We start from the raw sequence: 21,074 nt of genomic DNA on the forward strand, positions 1-21,074 counted from the left end.
TTCATGTATTTTATTGTCGTATGTGTGATACGTCATACATATGTGCAAGTGTAATTTTGTCATAGCCATGTTGACATAAATAAAGCCATTAAAAAACTGTATTGCCTTTTATTTTCTAAAATGAATTATCCAATTTGGCATGTGCTAACAGAATCGTAAAGATAATTTGCATTAAAAAATTATAAATTGACATATCATTATATATTTTTCCATCTTCTGTATTTTTTAAACATATTTGCACATACAACCATTAAGGAAATTATAACAATCACAGAATATATAATTTGAAAATTATATTAATTAGTATTTGTATGCACTAGTGACTCAAAGGGCTTTTGATGGTACTTTACTCATTAGGTGTTTTTTGGTGTTCTGCTCTGGCCTAAATACAATAATGAAACATTTAGGAGCAAAAATACAAAGAATCAGACCAAAGCTTGAAGCTAAAATAGCAAATATCTCCACAGCTACAGTAAATTTCCCTGGAGAGCTGACATAAGCTGGAACAAATGTAATCCATACAGCACAGAATATAAGCATACTGAATGTGATGAATTTAGCCTCATTGAAGTTATCAGGCAGCTTCCGGGCCAGGAAAGCTAAAACAAAGCAAAGGAAAGCTAGGAGGCCAATATAACCCAGTACAGCCCAGAAACCAATCGCTGATCCTAAATTACATTCTAAAATGATCTTTTCTTTGTAGTGTTGCATATTATTGTAAGGAAAAGGTGGGGATAGTGTTAACCAAAGCACACAGATAAGAACCTGTACAAGAGTAAAACCAAAAACACTGAGTCTCTGTTGAGGAGGCCCAAACCATTTCATGACATTACTTCCTGGAAGCGTAGCTCTGAAGGCCATTAACACAACTAGTGTTTTCCCCAGAACACAGGAGATACAGAGAACAAAAGTGATGCCAAATGCTGTGTGACGCAACATACAGGACCACTCAGTGGGCTGACCAATGAAAGTAAGTGAACAGAGGAAACACAGAGTCAATGAGAAGAGCAGCAGGAAGCTCAGTTCTGAATTGTTGGCTCTTACTATCGGAGATGCCCTGTTTTTGTAGAAGACTAGAGTAATGCTCAATGCCACTAAAGAGCCTGCAATAGAGAAAGCAGCCAATATAATCCCAAGGATCTCATCCCAGGAGAGAAACTCCACTGGTTTAGGAAGACACTTGTCCTTCTCATTATTGGGCCAGTACTCAGGTAGACATTTGTGACAATTTAAAGAATCTGGAAGATGAAGAAATCAGTGCTTAACAGTCATTCATTGACCACAGTGAGAAAATTAAACTTTTTCACAGATTATGCTGTTTTAGAATGACCAACTCAGTGGAAAAAGCCATGTCTATGATATGGTGCATTACTGTTATACATTAAAATGTTGTCAATACATAAAGTTTACCTACACATTATACACAGTTTACATTAGGGGTGTCAACAATAATCGATTCGGCGATGCATCGCGATGCGGGGCATGAACGATTCAGCATCGATGCGGCAAAGTGCCATAATCGATTATGTGCAATTCCCCTTTATTCCACAAGGTGGCAATGTCTGATACCCAATGATGAAGTGACGTTTCACTCATAGTTACCTCTGACAGAAAACGAAACAATAATTATAATCTGCAAAACTTGAAATGGGTTAGTGATTTACTTCAGAGAGCAAGTACTAAACACAATCATATGTTAGTGTCACTGTCTCTTGATGATGGATGTGCTCAAGAAGCTGTCAGTGATCAAAATATTGATTTTGAAGACGTTGAAAATGAGTTTGGAGAATATGCTCGAGATCGCGAATATGACGCAGATTCTGAATCTACTGGTAAACTCTGACGAGGTCATATGATGATGGTATTAAACATCTGCTCAAACTGAATCCTTCCAAGCTCCAAAAGGTAACGAAATAGGTTTTATTTTATTCTTCTGTAGCTGTTACTCTAAAATCAGGAGTTTTATATATTATCACGACAGGTAGAGGTCTATCCATGTTAAATATAGATCCGGGTCGCTAACGACCTGAATATGTAAGAATGTTTGGTGAAACAGTCATGCATTTAAGGGTTAATTGCATTTTATTTAATTTTATTTAATTACATTTTATTTTATTTAATAACTTTTATGTCAAAGATACAGGAGACACATAGCAGCCAATACAACCTGTTGTTTAATATCTGCTTGTATTGCCTCATGACTGATGAAAAATTTGCTTTGTGTGCAGTATAATTTTGATGCATCACAATGCATCGTAGAATCGAATTGAATCGAATCGTTACCTGGTGAATCGTAATCGAATCGAATCGTGAAGGCAGTGCCAATGCACACCCCTAGTTTACATACACTGAAAAATGTTATAAAATAATAAATAAATAAAGAAGTAAGCTCTAAGAATATTGCATCTTGTTTTTATTTAGTACTGCCCTGAATAATTAATTTAATAAAAAGGATGTTTACATAATAGTACACATAACAAAAGTACAACATTTGCACAAGGTAACCTATTTATGAGTTTACTACCTAGATCTTCAATGTTTTTTGCCTTTATTATTAACAGGTCTGTGTTACTACCTGCAAAATCAATTACTAATTTTATGTTTTGTGATATTTGTTCATGAGCCCCTTGTTTAAGAAACTGTCCACTGTTCTTCAAAAAAATCATTTAGGTCCTCTTTGGTTTTCCAGCATCTTTTGCATTTTCATTTTGAGATCTTTTTAGGACAATTACAATTACACAAGGTGCAACAATTCACTAATCCAAAAATGTTCATCAGTTTACAAACTCCCCATTAGCAAACAGAAACCAAACATAGATGTTCAGCAATAATAGAAAAACACTATTTTTACATTCAGTATTGTCAGTAATGTAACTATTTCAAAGTTTAATAAATTCAACTATTTCAGCTGACATAATCTCACAGATGTTGATTATCATGGTCAAATGTTGATAATTATGGTCAACAGAAAAATACACCTTACTCTTGCACCTTCTTACCATAGATTTGTAAGAACTTTGCACATGTTTTAAACTAGATGTGTCTTTTATGTCATTGGACAAAGACATCTAATATTAATCCAGAAGAATATGTCCAAACATATTACCTGTCTTATTACTGATTTCTCCTTTTGCACAGTTAATGCAGTCATAACAGCAGACAGGTTTTCCTTTTTGCACAGCCTTCCTAGTACCTGGAGGGCAGCTCTCACTGCACACGGAGACAGGCACCTGCAGGTGACAGGAACACACATCATCAGAGTCAGAAATGTAACAATAAAACACTTAATAAATAAGTAAATTAATCCATTCATTCATTCATTCATTCATTCATTACCTATGAGGATCTTGTTATGTTTTTAGTGTCATATATATCTGTAAGGCATTTAATTAGAATTTTTTTTTTGTTGAACTTTCAGCACATTTTTTATTAATTGATTCAAACGCAATTTCCATTCAATTCAAAACGTGATGTGATGACATTGTATTTTACTATTAGAAGAAAGTATGTCATCAGAAAAATACAAAAAATGCCACAAAAACAGTTAGTTCCAGGGGTATTTCACAACACTCCTGAGTAGTCACAATCACATAGAATAGAAAACATCTTATACCTTTTCACTACCATCATACCAAAAGATAGCTCTGTTCAGACTGAATTCTTGGCCTTTAGGCTGCGATGCATCATATTGACCCACTGTAACAAAATGGACTAAACCGTCTCCCTGAAGTTGCCAATTCACAAGTTCATAAGTGGCCACAGGGTCTCCATTGGTGTCAAATGAAACAGGATAATTATTTTTAGTGAAGTTCACTCGTTTGAGCTGATCAAAAACCTGCAAGATGGACATGAAAATTCAAACTGTTTTGTGATTAAAAATATTTGCTGATAATCAGCAGCTGAAATAGTGGGTGTTATTTTATAGAAGGTCTACACAAAAAGAAAAAAAACACTATTTTATTCAGACTTGATTCAGAAATGATCTTTTATAAATATATTGTTGGAAAAATAATAATAATAAAATGTTTTTAATTATTCCACGATAAGAAAACATACCTGTCTGGGTTCAACTTTAATGTTTTTGTCACAAAACCTTTCCTTACATACAATGCCATGGAGGGCATGAGCTATAGCATATGTGGCTTTGTACACCATGTTAGTGACGCGCAATTGGGACGTGTCTGTGTATGGGTTCTGTAATGCTCGCAGGTCCTCTGTGCCGTCACATGCTGGCATACCAGTAGAAGAACCCGTCTGCCCTTTTAGACTACAGCTAAATGAGCTTTCCCAGAACTCTGTCAGCAGGGGAAATTTCAGCACCTGTTCTGGAGACAGGTCAAGTAGAAAGTTACGAAGACCAGGGATAAAAGACCGTGGGAGTCCAAAGCCTACAGCACCGATACACAAATTAAACCGCAGCATTTCTGGGTCTGTAACCCATGCCTCACTGCCAATCCACTGCATCGGGGGTGGAGGATGCTGACTCAGCTCTTCTAAAAGAAGTCTCATATCACCTGAGGCCAGGAAGGCAACGATTACACGAGCCGTTGATCTGCGAATGACATCTGCAACTCTTTTCAATTTACTGCGCGGCTGGGTCCTGTAGTAGGCCTCAGAATACTCCACACATATTCCCTCCTCCTCTGCAGCCTTTAGGAATGATGCCATGCCATTGTTCCCGTAATCTGAATCACTACGCACAGCCCCGATCCACGTCCACCCGAAGTGCTTGACCATCCGTGCCAGCGCAGCAGCTTGATGGTGATCGCTGGGGATGGTCCTGAAGAAAGTTGGATACTGCCGCTTGTCACTGAGACACGCACATGTTGCGTAATGACTAACCTTTAGTGCACCAAGAAAGGAAGATACATTTACAATAAAGTATTTCTGAACATATAAGGGCTGATACATTTTTTTATGATAAATATATTTTTTTGTTAGAATAAAAATGTATTCTGTCTTGTGACAAATACTGACAGATGTTCCTTTTTAACAAATGTTTTCAAGGGTCTGTTTTGTAGCAAAAATACAGTGATTTTTTAGAATGATTAAACAGAATTTCTAGCACAGCGCCCACATTTGTATTTATTTTAGAAATCTCTTTAAGAAGACTAAAATATAGTTTTACTGAACAAACACCTGTGGAATTCCAAAAGGACCGAAAAGCCTTGACATGCTTATAGACGGTGTGGAACCAGATTCTCCAACTAGTGCGAGAACTGCAGAAGATTTTGCACAGGAATCAGTGTCGTTAAATGTGAGATCTAGTCCATTGGCAAGCTGAAATGATACTTTGATTGCCATTGGCACAGAGGCACAAGAGTCATATATATGATACCCTAAAGTTATGCCAGGTAAGAGATCGGAGCTGTTGTTGATCTCTTGGATGGCAAACTGCAAGGCACGAGCAAAGCGCAGCTCTCTGAAGTCCATGCTGTAGAAGTACACACAAAAAATGTATTAGGTATAATAAACAATTATTAAAAACATGCATGTGGATGTTTTGATTGTCTGATTTTCATTAACTTAGTAAAATAACAAACCACTCAAGATGGCTCTGTTAAAACTTGAACATTTTTTTTTTTTTTTATCACACTCTAACCTCCCACTGCACTCTAGTGGTTGTGGCCGTCTGGTGTAGTTGTGCTTCTCTGTCCTCAGATAGTAATGAATGGTGAAAGCTCCTCCAATGATAAATTCTCCATCCTTGAAAAGAGCAGGTGGCTGTGGGTCACCTTGAAGGATGCAGTTACCTAAATTAACCCCACATACAGCAGGGCAAAGTCTAGTAATACACAGTATTGTCGCTGTCAATAAAATATTAGCATGCATTTCTCCTGCTTGGCAAGCAACCACTCCAAATACGAGGTGGCATTTAAACCTTGTTTTATATACCAACCAGCCAGTACAGTTGTATGTTGTAATAATCTGTAATGAAAAATGTAAGAGGGTGTGGTTAATATTTCATATCAATGAATCATAATAAGACAATGTGTCTCAAGTGAATCAAAGTTTCAAAGCATCCAAACCAGGACCATTTTTAAGGTAATCCCTCCCCCTGCCAGCCTCAAGGGAAATCTGGTTAATGGAAAACATGTACAAACCCGATTCCAAAAAAGTTGTGACACTGTATCAATTGTAAAAAAAAAAAAAAAAGAAGAAAAAAAGAAAGTAAAAAAAGAGGAATGCTATAATTTACACATCTCATACACTTTTATTCGCAATAGAATATAGATAACATTTCAAATGTTGAAATTAAGACAATTGAAATGTCATGCTAAATATTGGCTCATTTTGGATTTCATGAGAGCTACACATTCCAAAAGAGTTGGGACAGGTAGCAATAAGAGGACAGAAAAGTTAAATGTACATATAAGCAACAGCTGGAGGCAGGGGCGTTGCTAGCAATTTTGGGCCCTATGAAAGAATATGAGCTTGGGCCCCCTATTGTACCAAACATACAGGCCAATCTGTAGGGATCCAAAATCTTTGTCAGCATTTAATTATATATACACTACTCAAACAAAAGTTTGAGATTGGTATGATTTTTAAAAATGTTTTTAAAGAAGTCTCTTCTGCTCACCAATGCTGCGTTATTAAAATACAAAAAAAAGCTGTAATATTGTGAAATATTATTCAAATGTAAAATAACTTCTCATGTGAATATATAGTAAAGTGTAATTTATTCCTGTGATCAAAGCTGAATTTATCATCATTACTCCAGTCTTCAGTGTCACATGATCCTTCACTAATCATTCTCATATGAGTATTCACTTCTCAAGGAGCATTGATGATTATTATCGATGTTGAAACCAGTTGTGTAAAATATTTTTTTAGGATTATTTGATGAATATAAAGTTTTTTTGTTCTTTTTTATTCTTTTTAAGAAAGAACTTGAATAAATGAATACATAATTTATTCAGCAAGGATCCATTAAATTGTTCAAGTGAAGTATAGATTTTTATAATGTTGCAAAAGCTTTATATTTCAGATAAATACTGTTCTTTTGAACTTTCTTTTCATTAAATTATCCTGAGAAAACTGTTTTCAACACTGATAATAATCATAAATGTTTGATGATCATCAAATCCTCATATGAGAATGATTTCTGAAGGATTATGTGACTCTTGAGACTGATCTCTGGGGGCCCCAAAAGTTCATGGGCCCTTCGTCCTAACTTTTCCCCCCTTAGCTACGCCCCTGGCTGGAGGGCCAATTTGTAACTTATTAGGTCAATTGGCAAAATGATTGGGTATAAAAAGAGCCTCTCAGAGTGGCAGTGTCTCTCAGAAGTCAAGATGGGTAGAGGATCACCAATTCCCCCTATGCTGCAGTGAAAAAATAGTGGAGCAATATCAAAAAGGAGTTTCTCAGACAAAAAATTGCACATAGTTTGATGTTATCATCATCTACAGTGCATAATATCACCAAAAGATTCAGAAAATCTGGAACAATCTCTGTGCACAAGGGTCAAGGCCGAAAAACCATACTGAATGCTGTGATCTTTGTGCTACTTTAATGAAAATCACAACATGGGCTCAGGAATACTTCAAGAAAACATTTTTGGTAAACACAATCCACAATGCCTTTTGGCGTTCCCAGCTAAAACTCTATAGGTAAAAAAGCCATATCTAAACATGATCCAGAAGCACAGGCGTGTTCTCTGGGCCAAGTATCATTTTAAATGGAATGTGGCAAAGTGCAAAACTGTTTTGTGGTAAGACGAATCAAAAAAAGTTATTTTTGGAAAACTGGGATGCCATGTCATCTGAACTAAAGAGGACAAGGACAACCCAAGTTGTTATCAGTGCTCAGTTAAGAAGCCTGCATCTCCGATGATATGAGGTTGCATGAGTGTGGCATGGGCAGCTTACACATCTGGAAAGGCACCATCAATGCTGAAAGGTATATCCAAGTTCTAGAACAACACATTCTCCCATCCAGACGTCGTCTCTTTCAGGAAAGACCTTGCATTTTCCAATATGACAATGCCAGACCACATACTACATCAATTACAACATCATGGCTGCATAGAAGAAGGATCCATGTACGGAAATGGCCAGCCTGCAGTCCAGATCTTTCACCTAAAGAAAACATTTGCCTCATCATATAGAGGAAGGTGCGACAAAGAAGACCTAAGACAGTTGAGTTACTAGATTAGACAAGAATGGGACAACATTCCTATTCCTAAACGTGAGCGACTTGTCTCCTCAGTCCCCAGGCATTTGCAGACGATTATAAAAATAAGAGGCAATGCCACACAGTAGTAAACATGGCTTTGTCCCAACCTTTTTGAGATGTGTTGATGCCATAAAATTTAAAATCAACTTATTTTTACTTTAAAAGTATACATTTTCTCAGATTAAACATTTGATATGTCATCTATGTTGTATTCTGAAATACAATATTGAAATTAACTTCCACATCATTGCATTCTGGTTATATTCACGATCTTGTTTTAGTGACACAACTATGAAGCATTCTGCTATAAACACAGTCATAAATAACAAAGACGTACTACAGGTCCTTCTCATAAAATTAGCATATTGTGATAAAGTTCATTATTGTCCATAATGTAATGATACAAATTAGACGTTCATATATTTTAGATTTATTGCACACCAACTGAAATATTTCAGGTCTTCTATTGTTTTAATACTGATGATTTTGGCATACAGCTCATGAAAACCCAAAATCCATCTCGCTTTTACTAAAAACCGCAATCATGGGTAAGACTGCCAACCTGACTGCTGTCCAGAAGGCCATCATTGAAACTCCCCTCAAGCGAGAGGGTAAGACGCAAAAAGAAATTTCTGAACGAGGTGACCGGACCCGGAGGAAGATTGTGGAGAAGGACCGATTCTAGACCTTGGCAGACCTGCGGAAGCAGTGGACTGAGTCTGGAGTAGAAACATCCAGAGCCACCGTGCACAGGCGTGTCCAAGAAATGGGCTACAGGTGCCGCATTCCCCAGGTCAAGCCACTTTTGGGCTACAGAGAAGCAGCACTGGACTGTTGCCCAGTGGTCCAAAGTACTTTTTTCGGATGAAAGCAAATTTTGCATGTCATTCGGAAATCAAGGTGCCAGAGTCTGGAAGAAGACTGGTGAGAAGGAAATGCCAAAATTCCTGAAGTCCAGTGTCAAGTACCCACAGTCAGTGATGGCCTGGGGTGCCATGTCAGCTGCTGGTGTTGGTCCACTGTGTTTTATCAAGAGCAGGGTCAATGTAGCTAGCTAGGAGGAGATTTTGGAGCATTTCATGCTTCCATCTGCTGTAAAGCTTTATGGAGATGAAGATTTCGTTTTTCAGCACGACCTGGCACCTGCTCACAGTGCCAAAACCACTGGTAAATGGTTTACTTACCATGGTATTACTGTGCTCAATTGGCCTGCAAACTCTCCTGACCTGAACCCCATAGAGAATCTGTGGGATATTGTGAAGAGAAAGTTGAGAGACTTAAGACCCAACACTCTGGATGAGCTTAAGGCCGCTATCGAAGCATCCTGAGCCTCCATAACACCTCAACAGGGCCACAGGCTGATTGCCTCCATGCCACGTTGCATTGAAGCAGTCATTTCTGCAAAAGGATTCCTGACCAAGTATTGAGTGCATAACTGAACATAATTATTTGAAGGTTGACTTTTTTTGTATTAAAAACACATTTATTTTATTGGTCGGATGAAATATGCAAATATTTAGAAAATTTGGGGTTTTCATGAGTTGTATGCCAAAGTCATCAGTATTAAAACAATAAAATACCTGAAATATTTCAACCCCAAAAATTAGGTACGCAAAAATTTGAACGCAGTAAATGGACCCATTCAAACAACCCAATTTCTAGGTTTGTCCATTTTCAACCCAACTTGGGTTGTTTTTAACCTAGCAATTTTTATAGTGCATGTCATGTCAACAAATGGAAGTCAGTCAGCTGTCAACTTTTTGGCAGAATAATTAGAAGTACATAAATTGAATTAGTACTAAAGCCTAACAATTGTATTTACAGTATAATTGTAAAAGGTTTGTTGTTCATTCTCTATATTAAGATGATACTCAACCCCCTTATTAGTGCCCCTTTTTTGTTTTGGGCCACTGCCCCTCAAAATATCTGTGCACGGCCCTAATTTTCAACACTGATTATTTTTGCTCCCAATTAAAAAATAAACCTTATTTAAATATAAAACTGATGTTTTATGAACGTTAATTACTTTATACATGGACTACAATTTTAAATCGCCATGTCAAAACATCCCTGAAGGAGGGAACGGAGACACCACATACCGACGAATAGGAATCTCGCTAGCGAGAGCCAATCTATTGTATGCAGCAATGATTGCACCAGCTGCTCATGCCACGCAGTGCGGGTATAAATGAGGCAAAGGTGCTTGCATCAAATTAGTCTTTTGCTGAGGAGCCAAGTAGGTGAATTGGCACCCCAGCAGGGTACAGAGGACATGGCCTCCTTCAGGGAACGAGGGTTACATACGTAACCGAGACGTTCCTATTCAGCCGGTCATTCTCGACGCCACGTTGAAGTACCTACGAATAGGAATCCCTAGCAAAGAGCCATGGCCTGTGCCCCCTCCCAGTGCCCTGTGTGAGCCTCCTGAACACTCTTAAATGACGTGACGGGGCTCACACAGAGATGTCCATCACTGCTGTTCTGCATAACCCGCTCAGTGACTATTGGATAACACTGGGAAAGTGTGCCCTAATTGGGGGGCAGCTGCGGAACCACATCATACCGGGAGGAGTTATGTGGAGACAGCTGAGCCGTAGCCCGCCGCCGTGAGGGGGCACCATCCCTAATAAGAGTGGGCTCTCCCAAGGGAAAGACACAGGATTCCAGGAGGAGCAACCATGGAAAAATATGTGGAATCCCCGCAGGGTCACTCACATGGGCCAAGCCAAATACCCGTTTGAGGTGAGAACACAGGAGGAGACCGGCTCCACACGTAGGTGATAGAACCTAGCGAACGTGTTGTGTCGCCCAGCCCACAGCTCTACAGATGTCTGACAGCGAGGCACCACGTGCCAGCACCCAGGAGGATGCAACACTTGTAGTAGAGTGTGCTCGCACCCTGAGGGGACAGGGCACACCTTGTGCTTGGTAAGCCAAGGTGATGGCAACCACTATCCAGTGGGCCATCACCTTGTGCTTGGTAAGCCAAGGTGATGGCAACCACTATCCAGTGGGCCATCCTCTGCCTGGAGACAGCCTTTCCCTTCTGCTGGCCTCCGTGACAGAGCTGATCTGAGGTCGTAAAGCTTTCTGTCCATGTAGGTCCGCAGAGAGTACCGGACAGAGCAAAGCTAGGGCTGGGTCTGCCTACTCCCAGGCAGCGCTTGCATGTTCACCACCTGATCCCTGAAGGGAGTGGTGGGAACCTTGGGCACGTAGCCAGGCCAGGGTCTCAGTACCATGTGGGCATCACCCGGCCCGAACTCCAGGCACGATTCGTCGACCGAAATTGCCTGCTGGTCCCCTATCCTCTTGATAAAGGCCAATGCAACCCAACAGCAAAGTCTTCATGACAGAGTCTTAAGCTCTGCTTACTGCAAGGGCTCAAATAGGGCATTCTGAAGTGCTCAGAGCACCAGAGCAAGATCCCAAGAGGGTATGGAGGAAGGTCGAGGAGGATTTAACCGTCTCGCCCCCCTAAGGTACCTGACGAAACCTTGCTTCCCAACCGACTTACCCTCTACATGGTCGTAATAGGTGGAAATAGCAGCAACGTAAACTGAGGGAGGAGGGCGACAGCCCGGGGCCAGCTGTGCACAAGTGCATCCATGCCGAGTGTACCCTCGGTCAGCGAATAAAACCACTGGCAGTGGGACGTTTCTGGGGAGGCAGACAGGTTGACCTGTGCCTCCTCGAACAGAACCCAATCAGCTGGACCACCTGGGGTGGAGTCACCACTCTCCCGGGAGCGCAGCTAGTGACAGCTTGTCGGCCACACGGTTGCACCCACCAGGGACATGAATTGTCTGAAGCGACCTCAGACACTGCTGACTCCAGAGGAGGATATGGGGGATGAGTTGCGATAGGAGCATAGACAACATTGGTGGTTGATGTATGCAACGGTCGCAGTGTTGTCTGTACGGACCAATACATCTTTGCCCCGTAACCGGCCTTTGATGAGGCTCGGTGCACAATGTAATGCTAGCAACTCGAGGCAATAAATATCATCAGCTTTGTTGTCTTCAGGAAACTGCACATCTGTCTTTGTGTGGGTGGAAGTTATTGTTTGTCTTTATCCTGGTGGGAGCTGAGGCCTGGGGAATGGAGACTCAACCTGGAAGTGGTGGACTTGATATGGCATTGGTATGACAGAGTGAAAGTTATCCTGTTCGTTCTGCTCCTAGCGAGGTGTTCTAGCAAGGGTTCACCAGGACAGGGTTTGTTTCTTTGACTACACACCCCATGACCTAGTCAAAACGGACTTGTGACCCAATTTTGGTTGCGACCAACCAGTTGAGAAACCCTGCCATAGGTTGCCAACTACCACTTGATGCACATAGCTCTTAGGTTTGAGAACAGGTTGCAGCGCAATATTAACCAATGTTAAATAAGAAAAAAACATTTTTATTTTATGTCTTAATCACAGAAACATGCTAAAATATAGCACCATGAATTAACTACACAAGTTGTGAATATAATGTACATAATCCGTTAAGCCAATATGTGTAAGTATAAAACTATACCAAAGCATAATTATTGTGAATTTCAAATGTATAACAATTTGTGTTACAAAGGTATATATTTTTTTTTAACCATCACACAATATCTAGTACATATTTGCACAAATAACACAAACAAATAAAAATTGCTGCGTCTCAAAGTGATTTAGATGATACTTTACCCAGTAAATGTTTTTTGGTATTTTGCTCTGGTTGGAAGACAATAATGAAACACTTTGGAGCAAAAATACAGAGAATCAGACCAAAGCTTGAAGCTAAAATAGCAAAAATCTCTACAGCTACAGTAAATTTTCCAGGAGAGCTGACATAAGCTGGAATAAAAGTGATCCAAACAGCACAGAATATGAGCATACTGAATGTGATGAATTTAGCCTCATTAAAGTTATCAGGTAGCTTTCGGGCCAGAAAAGCTAAAACAAAGCAAAGGAAAGCTAGGAGGCCAATATAACCCAGTACAGCCCAGAAACCAATAGCTGTTCCTAAACTACATTCAAGAATAATCTTTTCTTTGTAGTGTTGCATATTGTTGTAAGGAAAAGGTGGGGATATTGTTAACCAAAGCACACAAATAAGGATCTGTACAAGAGTAAAACCAAAAACACTGAGTCTCTGTTGAGGAGGCCCAAACCATTTCATGACATTACTTCCTGGAAGCGTAGCTCTGAAGGCCATTAACACAACTAGTGTTTTCCCCAGAACACAGGAGATACAGAGAACAAAAGTGATGCCAAATGCTGTGTGACGCAACATACAGGACCACTCAGTGGGCCGACCAATGAAAGTAAGTGAACAGAGGAAACACAGAGTCAATGAGAAGAGCAGCAGGAAGCTCAGTTCTGAGTTGTTGGCTCTTACTATCGGAGATGCCCTGTTTTTGTAGAAGACTAGAGTAATGCTCAATGCAACTAAAGAGCCAACAACAGAGAAAGCAGCAAGGACAATCCCAAGGATCTCATCCCAGGAGAGAAACTCCACTGGTTTAAGAAGACACTTGTCCTTCTCATTATTGGGCCAGTACTCAGGTAGACATTTGTGGCATTCTATAGAATCTAGAAGATGAAGAAATCAGATATCATACTGTTTTAGAATGACCAAATAAGGGGATTAATAACATGATGGCAATTTATTTGTATTATATGTTATTTTAAAATACATAAAATTGCAATGCATACATACAATCATATTTCTTTCAAAAAGCCTCATCACAAGAATTTAATGATTAAAAGTAGTTTAATAAAATATAGCTATTTAAAAAAAAGTCCACTAAATTAAAGTGATGCAACAAAGTCATGTAGCCCAATTTGCAGAAAAATTCCTAACACAATTTAGGAAATTATATAATAGAAAGCCTTCTCATAGCTGTGTATCGAGGTGAAAGGCAAGAAAAAAAATTGTTCACTTTAAGAAAGAAATAATTTTCCTAGTACTTTCTAAAAATATATTTAAATTTTTATATATTAGTTCTGTCAATCGATAAAACAATAATTAATTAATCACACTTTTTTTCTGTTCTTAATCACGAGACATTTTTTTAACATAGTTTTAATATTTTTAGAATGCAATAAATGTACAATTACTCTCCAAATTAATGTAAAAACAACTTATATACAATATATTAGACATTTGTTATAATGGCATCTTTTTAGGAAGGCTAGTTAGCCTGACAAGCCAGACCCACATCAAGATGTTGGGCCTGGGAAACTTACCCTTGGCAGGGCTCAATTGGAGAGGCGGGATAAACGGTTGTCTTTCAAATCCCCACTTTACGCAAGAGGATAGCGCTTCCACCAACCAGAGCAAGGAAGGTGAAGTGGAGCCAGTTGATAGATTTAACTTTCACTGTATCCAGTCAGCAAAACTCTGAACACATCTTCCTTTCTTAATAATGGCTTCAGTACCTTTTCTAAAAAAAAAAAGCTTAACTCCAAGTCTTCCAGAGTCGCCAAAGCCGATTCGAAAGACCACAGTTTGCCTAAATGTCTTTCTTTACAAGTAGCATGCCGAATGCCAAAATTGATCAAATTATGTTAAGCCTGCCCACCGACTCTATACACAATGTGATTGGCCTGACCAGAGTTTGGTTTTCCAGGCTCACAATCCAACAGAGGGTTGCAAGACTACCCTGGCTGCAAATTAAATGTGCTTCCGCTAGGGTGCGTCTAGATTTCTAGTCTAAATGCTACTATCACTGATACTAAAACTGCTACTGATGTCTCTGAAATTGTGTTTTATTTTTATTTAACATTAATGATAGACATTCAACATTACTGTATAGTTAAAAGCTATATCAGTTTCAAGTGAACCTCACATCTTCACATAAACCCATTATAATAAATGTCATGTCTTATTTACCTGTGGCCTTCCTACCTGTCTAATAGGTAGAAATAAATATAGAGACATTTAATAACTGAAGTAAAAATGTAATTTATCCATTTCTGCACTACATAAATAAATTAAATATAGAATAACTCCTTATTAAAGCTACAATTTTCTCTGTGTTTAGTTTTTTCTCTGTGTAATGTTCTTTGTGTAACATTAATGATAGCATTAGTCGTTGCTGTTCCTTTAAGATCTGCTGCTGTTGAAAATCGCGGATCTGACGTGCTCTGACATGCATCTTATTTTCCCCACAATTTTTAAGTTCATTTAAGATATTATTTAGCTAATTTAAGACTGCTCATATGAGAATACTCGACAAAATGGGCATTTTGGCATAATTATGTGTGCTATTGTTCATTCAAGCATGAAGAGAACTCGATTCTGGTTTTTCAGGGGTGTGTCTCAATCAGCTCCAAGTTCAGAAGGGTACTGATCAGGAAGTCACCCACATTCATCTACACAATTGACTGATTCACCACCTAGGAAACTAGGAACTGATTGAGACACAACCAGGACATTCACAGAAAGCACGTTCTCTTTTGTCTTACCATGCTGGAATTCTTTTAAATAATTTGAATGAATAAGTATGTATCATTCAATGTAATGCTAGCCAACCGGATGACAGAAAAAAAATGGATGCTGCGTTAATCACATTAAATATTCATAAAATATCATATAAATATCATGTGTGTTAACGTGTGAATTTTGACAGCCCTAATTAGCACAGAATTATATATTTTTTGTTTAACGTGTTACAATTTTTAATTAATGCAGCATCTGTTTTTTTCTTCTAATAACTTGTGTTATTGTTAACTGTATGTATATATGTGTGTGTGTGCGTGTGCGTGTGCGTGTGTGTTATAAACAGGGCTTAACGTTAACATTAACATTCTTGCACACAAGCTGCTAGATATAGATTTTTTTTTTAATATTATTCCATAATTTGGCAAGTATTTTAGACTGCTGTCATTTTAAGACCAGATCCACACTGTTACACATACTGTTTTCCTTTTTTTATGTGCACTTATAACTTATAGCTATTTTGTGTGTATTTGACTGTTTAGGTGCAATAATATGGAAAGCCTAACAATCCAAACGTGCGCCGAGACAGTGGGGTATTGCAGAGCTTGCACAGCCCGGACATGTCATCTGCACGGTGAGGGGTTTCTTTTTTTGATTATTTGAGTGTATTTATGGTTTGCGCTGCGCTCTTTAAATCGGTCAACGCTGCTGTCCCGCTGTCTTGTCCCACTTTTGGATTGTTTGGCTTCCCATACGGTAAGCAGCGGAAGATAATTCCATTTAGTACTGAGAGGTGTGAGCACTTTGGGTACAAAATCTGCGGGAATGAGTAAAGTTATGAGCAATACACAAAATACCAGGACGAAATTCAAGCCCTGTAACACCAACAATATTTATCTGGAGCAAATGAAACGAGTGAGTTAGGGGATGCGGGTTTGTGTGTCAACTTACTGTCACTGAGATCATAATGCTACGTTCACACCGAACGCGAATAGAGCGTCAAAATCATGTCTACTGCGTCTCGTTTGACACGTGAACATTTTGAATCCCTTCGTGCATAGAAATCGAGCATCAGAAGCGAAATAGACACGCGTTCAAGGCACTCCATGAGAAATATGTCATAAAATAACACTCTGCCTCTTTTCATTTTCATTAAAAAAATTAATTAAGCATTAACAGCCACACAAATGTGGTTCAGCCAATGCATTAACATTACCTGGATTACCTGGACCATTCACTGCATGTATATTTTTATATCCTTATAGCCCTTAGTCAAAATGATTTGGTAGGCAACAATAGATTTATTAGACCACAGATCACCTATTAGATGTACACAAGAAGAATTATATCTTGTGTTTAACCACTACAGAGACATCCGAGCCAGCGGCAAACGGCAAAATGACTGGCCGAGGAAAGGCTGCTCTCGCCGGAGTTAAAGGGCTGAGCGCTGGTGATCGCCTGGATCTCACAGCTCCAAAAACACAAGATTTTTTTTTTTTAAATAGTCTTTATAAATAAACCACATATTTTAGCTTTAAACAACTACATTATCAACTGAAAAGCATTAAAACTACATTTAGTGACAAAATAACAGTATTTTTTAATTATGTAGGGTTTCTCATCACGTCACTTTACCACGTGACAGCAGCAAGCAGGCTTCCCATTGTTAAGCGCGGTGGGGATTGACGCCAAAGTAAAATATATATATATATATATATATATATATATATATATATATATATATATATATATATAATGTGTGTACAGTCACGTTATCGGAATTATTATTAAATCTTCCTTGATCATTGTCATTATTACTTTTCTCCCTTAAAATTTGTATAATATTACAATTATACTGTATATTGTATAAGAAAATTCTGACAAAGCACCTGTCTCATTGCTGATTTCTCCTTCTGCACAATTAATGCAGTCATAACAGCAGACAGGTCTTCCTTTTTGCACAGCCTTCCTGGTGCCTGGAGGACAGCTCTCACTGCACACAGACACAGGTATCTGCAGGTGACAGGAAAACTTATCATCGAAGTCAGAAATGAAAGGCTTTGGGTGAAAATACTTTGAAAGTTACTTAAAGCTCCTGTCCGTAACTTTTTTTGTGTTGAAGAAAATGAGAATGTACAGCATTATTCCATTTTTTTAAACTGTGTTTTTGTCTTACCTTTAAGATTAACTACATTATGATACACTTAATAATTCAATTAATTCAATTGTTCAATTTATGTAATTGTGTATGATTATTTAATTGGATTAATATAATTGTGTATTATGTGTACGACAAATAAAGAACGTGCTTAAGGTTATAAGTAAAAAAATAAATACATTTAAAAAAAACTTCTGGGGAATATAACAACACATTGCATACCTTATCACTGCCATCAAACCAAATTATGTCTCTGCTTAGACTGAATTCTTGTCCTTTGGGCTGCGAAGCATCATATTGACCCACAGTCACAAAATTAATGAATCTGTTTCCCTGAAGCTGCCAATTCACAAGTTCATAAGTGGCCACAGGGTCTCCATTGGTATCAAATGAAACAGGATAACTATTTTTTGTAAAATTCACTTGCTTGAGTTGATCAAAAACCTGCATGATGAAAGAATCAAATTGTTTTGATACAATTATTTGTTGAATAATTAGTACTGAAATACTAGGTGTGGTTGAATATCTTTTGTAGTAGGTCTTTACACAAAAAGTAAAGGAATACTGTATTATATTTAGAATTTGGTAAATGCATTAAGAAAACACACACACGTTTGTTTTTGTGACATATGGGGACATTCCATTCCATAATGGTTTTTATACTGTACAAACCATATGTTCTATCCCCTTACACTGCCCATACCCCTAAACCTACCCATCACAGGAAACATTCTGCAGTTTTTCCTAAAAAAAAAAATCATTCTGTATGATTTATAAGCATTTTGAAAAGTGGGGACATAGCCAATGTCCTCATATTTCACCCTCTCCTTGTAATACCTATGTCATACCCATGTCATTATACATATTTGTGTCCTCATATGTCACATAAACATGCCCCCCCCCCCCACACACACAGTCACACACAAACACACACACACACACACACACACACACACACGTGTTTTTGTGAATTGTGTGTGGAGACTTTCCATAGGCTTAATGGATTTTACACTGAACAAACTGTACATTCTATCCCCCTACACTGCCCCTGCCCTGCTGGCTTGTCCCCACAATGTAATATAAACAAGTACATACACACACACACATAAAAAAAAGGAAAAAAAACTCAATTATTCCAAGATGAGAAATCTTACCTGACGGGGCTCAACTTTGATGTTTTTGTTACATTGTTTTTCTTTACATACAATGCCATGGAGGGCATGAGCTATAGCATATGTGGCTTTGTACACCATGTTAGTGACGCGCAACTGGGACGTGTCTGTGTATGGGTTCTGTAATGCTCGCAGGTCCTCTGTGCCGTCACAAGCTGGCATACCAGTAGAAGAACCCGTCTGTCCTTTTAGACTACAACTAAATGAGCTTTCCCAGAACTCTGTCAGCAGGGGAAATTTCAGCACCTGTTCTGGAGACAGGTCAAGTAGAAAGTTGCGAAAACCCGGTATAACAGACAGCGGGATTGCAACGCCTACAGCACCGATACACATATTAAACTGCAGCATTTGTGGATCTGTAACCCATGCCTCGCTGCCAATCCACTGCATCGGGGGAGGAGGATGCTGACTCAGCTCTTCTAAGAGAAATCTCATATCACCGGCAGCCACGAAGGCAACAATTACACGAGCCGTTGATCTGCGAATGACATCTGCGACTCTTTTCAGTTTACTGCGTGGCTGGGTCCTGTAGTAGGCCTCAGAATACTCCACACATATTCCCTCTTTCTCTGCAGCTTTCAGAAATGATGCCATGCCATTGTTCCCATAATCTGAATCACTGCACACAGTCCCGATCCATGTCCACCCGAAGTGCTTGACCATCCGTGCCAGCGCAGCCGCTTGATGGTGATCGCTGGGGATGGTCCTGAAGAAAGTAGGATGCTGCCGCTTGTCACTGAGACACGCACATGTTGCATAATGACTGACCTGAAGTCAAGAAATATAAATCTATATTCTGAACATGAAAGGACGTAAAGTAGCTAAACATTCTGATTACTCGAATCCCATACCTAACATTTACTGACTGTACAGCAATTATTTTTACACTGTGATAGTGTAGGCAACTTTTTTTTTCTTCTTTTCTTTAACACTTTACAAAATGGCCTCATTTGTTAACATTAGATAATCAAACATGAACTAACAATGAGCAATACATTTGTCACAATATTAATGTTAATGTTAATTCTTTGTTAATGTTAATACAAATCCAGCTGTTCATTGTTTGTTCATGTCACTGTGCATTATATATATAATGCAATATATTATATTGACCAAGCACCTGTGGAATTCCAAGAGGACCAAAAATCCTGGAAATGCTTATAGCCGGTGTGGAAGCAGAATCTCCAACTAGTGCAGGAATTCCTGCAGATTTTGCACAGGATTCGGTGTCGTTAAATACGAGATCTTGTCCGTTGGCAAGCTGTAATGCTACTTTGATTGCCATTGGCACAGAAGCACAAGAGTCATATATATGGTACCCTAATGTGATGCCCGGTAAGAGATCAGAGCTGTTGTTGATCTCTTGGATAGTGAACTGCATCGCACGAGCAAAGCGCAGCTCTCTGAAGTCCATGCTGTTGAAGCACACACACAATAACATATTAAAAAAAGAACTCTCATGTGAACGCTATGTTTGCGTGTTATTAACTTTTATCCATAAACATAATTTTAAGACAATCATTAGCCATTTACACTGCTTTGTTAAAGACTGTATTTAATTTTAAATGAACTTCTAACCTCCCACTGCACTCTAGTGGTTGTGGCCGTCTAGAAAAGGTGTGTTTCTCTGTCCTCACATAGTAATGAATGGTGAAAGCCCCACCAATGATGAAGTCTCCATCCTCGAAGAGAGAAGGGGGCTGAGGGTAACCTTGAAGTATGCAGGTGCCTAAATTAACCCCACTCACAGCAGGGAAAAACATAATAATACACAGTAGTGTTACTGTCAATAAAATATGAACATTCATTTCTCCTTTTTTTCACTCTCTGCAAGTGACCATTAGTATTGTGATGTGAGCATTAATACTTCTTTTATACTCACCATCCACTACTGTTGTATAGTGTAACTCTTAACTGTACAACCTAAGAGGGTGTGGCCAATATCTCACATCAGTCAATAATAGAATGTCTTGAGTGTACCTTGACTCACTGGAGCCGAGGTCATGGAGCAGACAAACTGGCTAAACTGACCATCCGCTAGCTGTTTTACATCACCAGAATCCATAAATTCCAAGACAGAGAGACTCTTTCTCTTTCAGATATTATCACATAGAGACTGTGTCTGTTCCCTGAATTAGTAAA

The 21,074-nt window shown here is 38.8% G+C and overlaps 2 protein-coding genes across 2 annotated transcripts; both read right to left on the reverse strand.

Moving 5' to 3' along the window:
- Window positions 1-324: 324 nt before the first annotated feature.
- LOC137043193 (extracellular calcium-sensing receptor-like) lies at window positions 325-5,832 on the reverse strand. Its single transcript, XM_067419371.1, has 6 exons — window positions 5,603-5,832; window positions 5,140-5,434; window positions 4,057-4,842; window positions 3,614-3,835; window positions 3,107-3,230; window positions 325-1,238 (listed from the first exon to the last, which is right to left on the reverse strand). The coding sequence occupies exons 1-6, from the start codon at window positions 5,830-5,832 to the stop codon at window positions 325-327; spliced, it is 2,571 nt and encodes an 856-aa protein (XP_067275472.1).
- Window positions 5,833-12,836: 7,004 nt separating this feature from the next.
- Window positions 12,837-20,740, reverse strand: LOC137043266 (extracellular calcium-sensing receptor-like). Its single transcript, XM_067419459.1, has 6 exons — window positions 20,511-20,740; window positions 20,053-20,347; window positions 18,915-19,700; window positions 17,983-18,204; window positions 17,492-17,615; window positions 12,837-13,750 (listed from the first exon to the last, which is right to left on the reverse strand). The coding sequence occupies exons 1-6, from the start codon at window positions 20,738-20,740 to the stop codon at window positions 12,837-12,839; spliced, it is 2,571 nt and encodes an 856-aa protein (XP_067275560.1).
- Between the last annotated feature and the right edge of the window lie 334 nt (window positions 20,741-21,074).

This window comes from Pseudorasbora parva, chromosome 16 (genome assembly GCF_024679245.1).
Source record: "Pseudorasbora parva isolate DD20220531a chromosome 16, ASM2467924v1, whole genome shotgun sequence".
In the NCBI taxonomy this organism is placed as follows: Eukaryota; Metazoa; Chordata; class Actinopteri; order Cypriniformes; family Gobionidae; genus Pseudorasbora; species Pseudorasbora parva.

Bases quoted from the DNA above. Each gene is read 5' to 3' on its own strand.
- LOC137043193 (XM_067419371.1), bottom strand. From the start codon at position 5,832: ATGCATGCTAATATTTTATTGACAGCGACAATACTGTGTATTACTAGA. The intron at 3,231-3,613 runs GTATAAGATGTT...TGTCACCTGCAG, and splicing joins GGTATGATGGTAGTGAAAAG to GTGCCTGTCTCCGTGTGCAG. The intron at 1,239-3,106 runs GTAATATGTTTG...TTCATCTTCCAG, and splicing joins AGAAATCAGTAATAAGACAG to ATTCTTTAAATTGTCACAAA.
- LOC137043266 (XM_067419459.1), bottom strand. From the start codon at position 20,740: ATGAATGTTCATATTTTATTGACAGTAACACTACTGTGTATTATTATG. The intron at 18,205-18,914 runs GTAAGATTTCTC...TTCATCATGCAG, and splicing joins TCAAAGTTGAGCCCCGTCAG to GTTTTTGATCAACTCAAGCA. The intron at 17,616-17,982 runs GTATGCAATGTG...TGTCACCTGCAG, and splicing joins GGTTTGATGGCAGTGATAAG to ATACCTGTGTCTGTGTGCAG.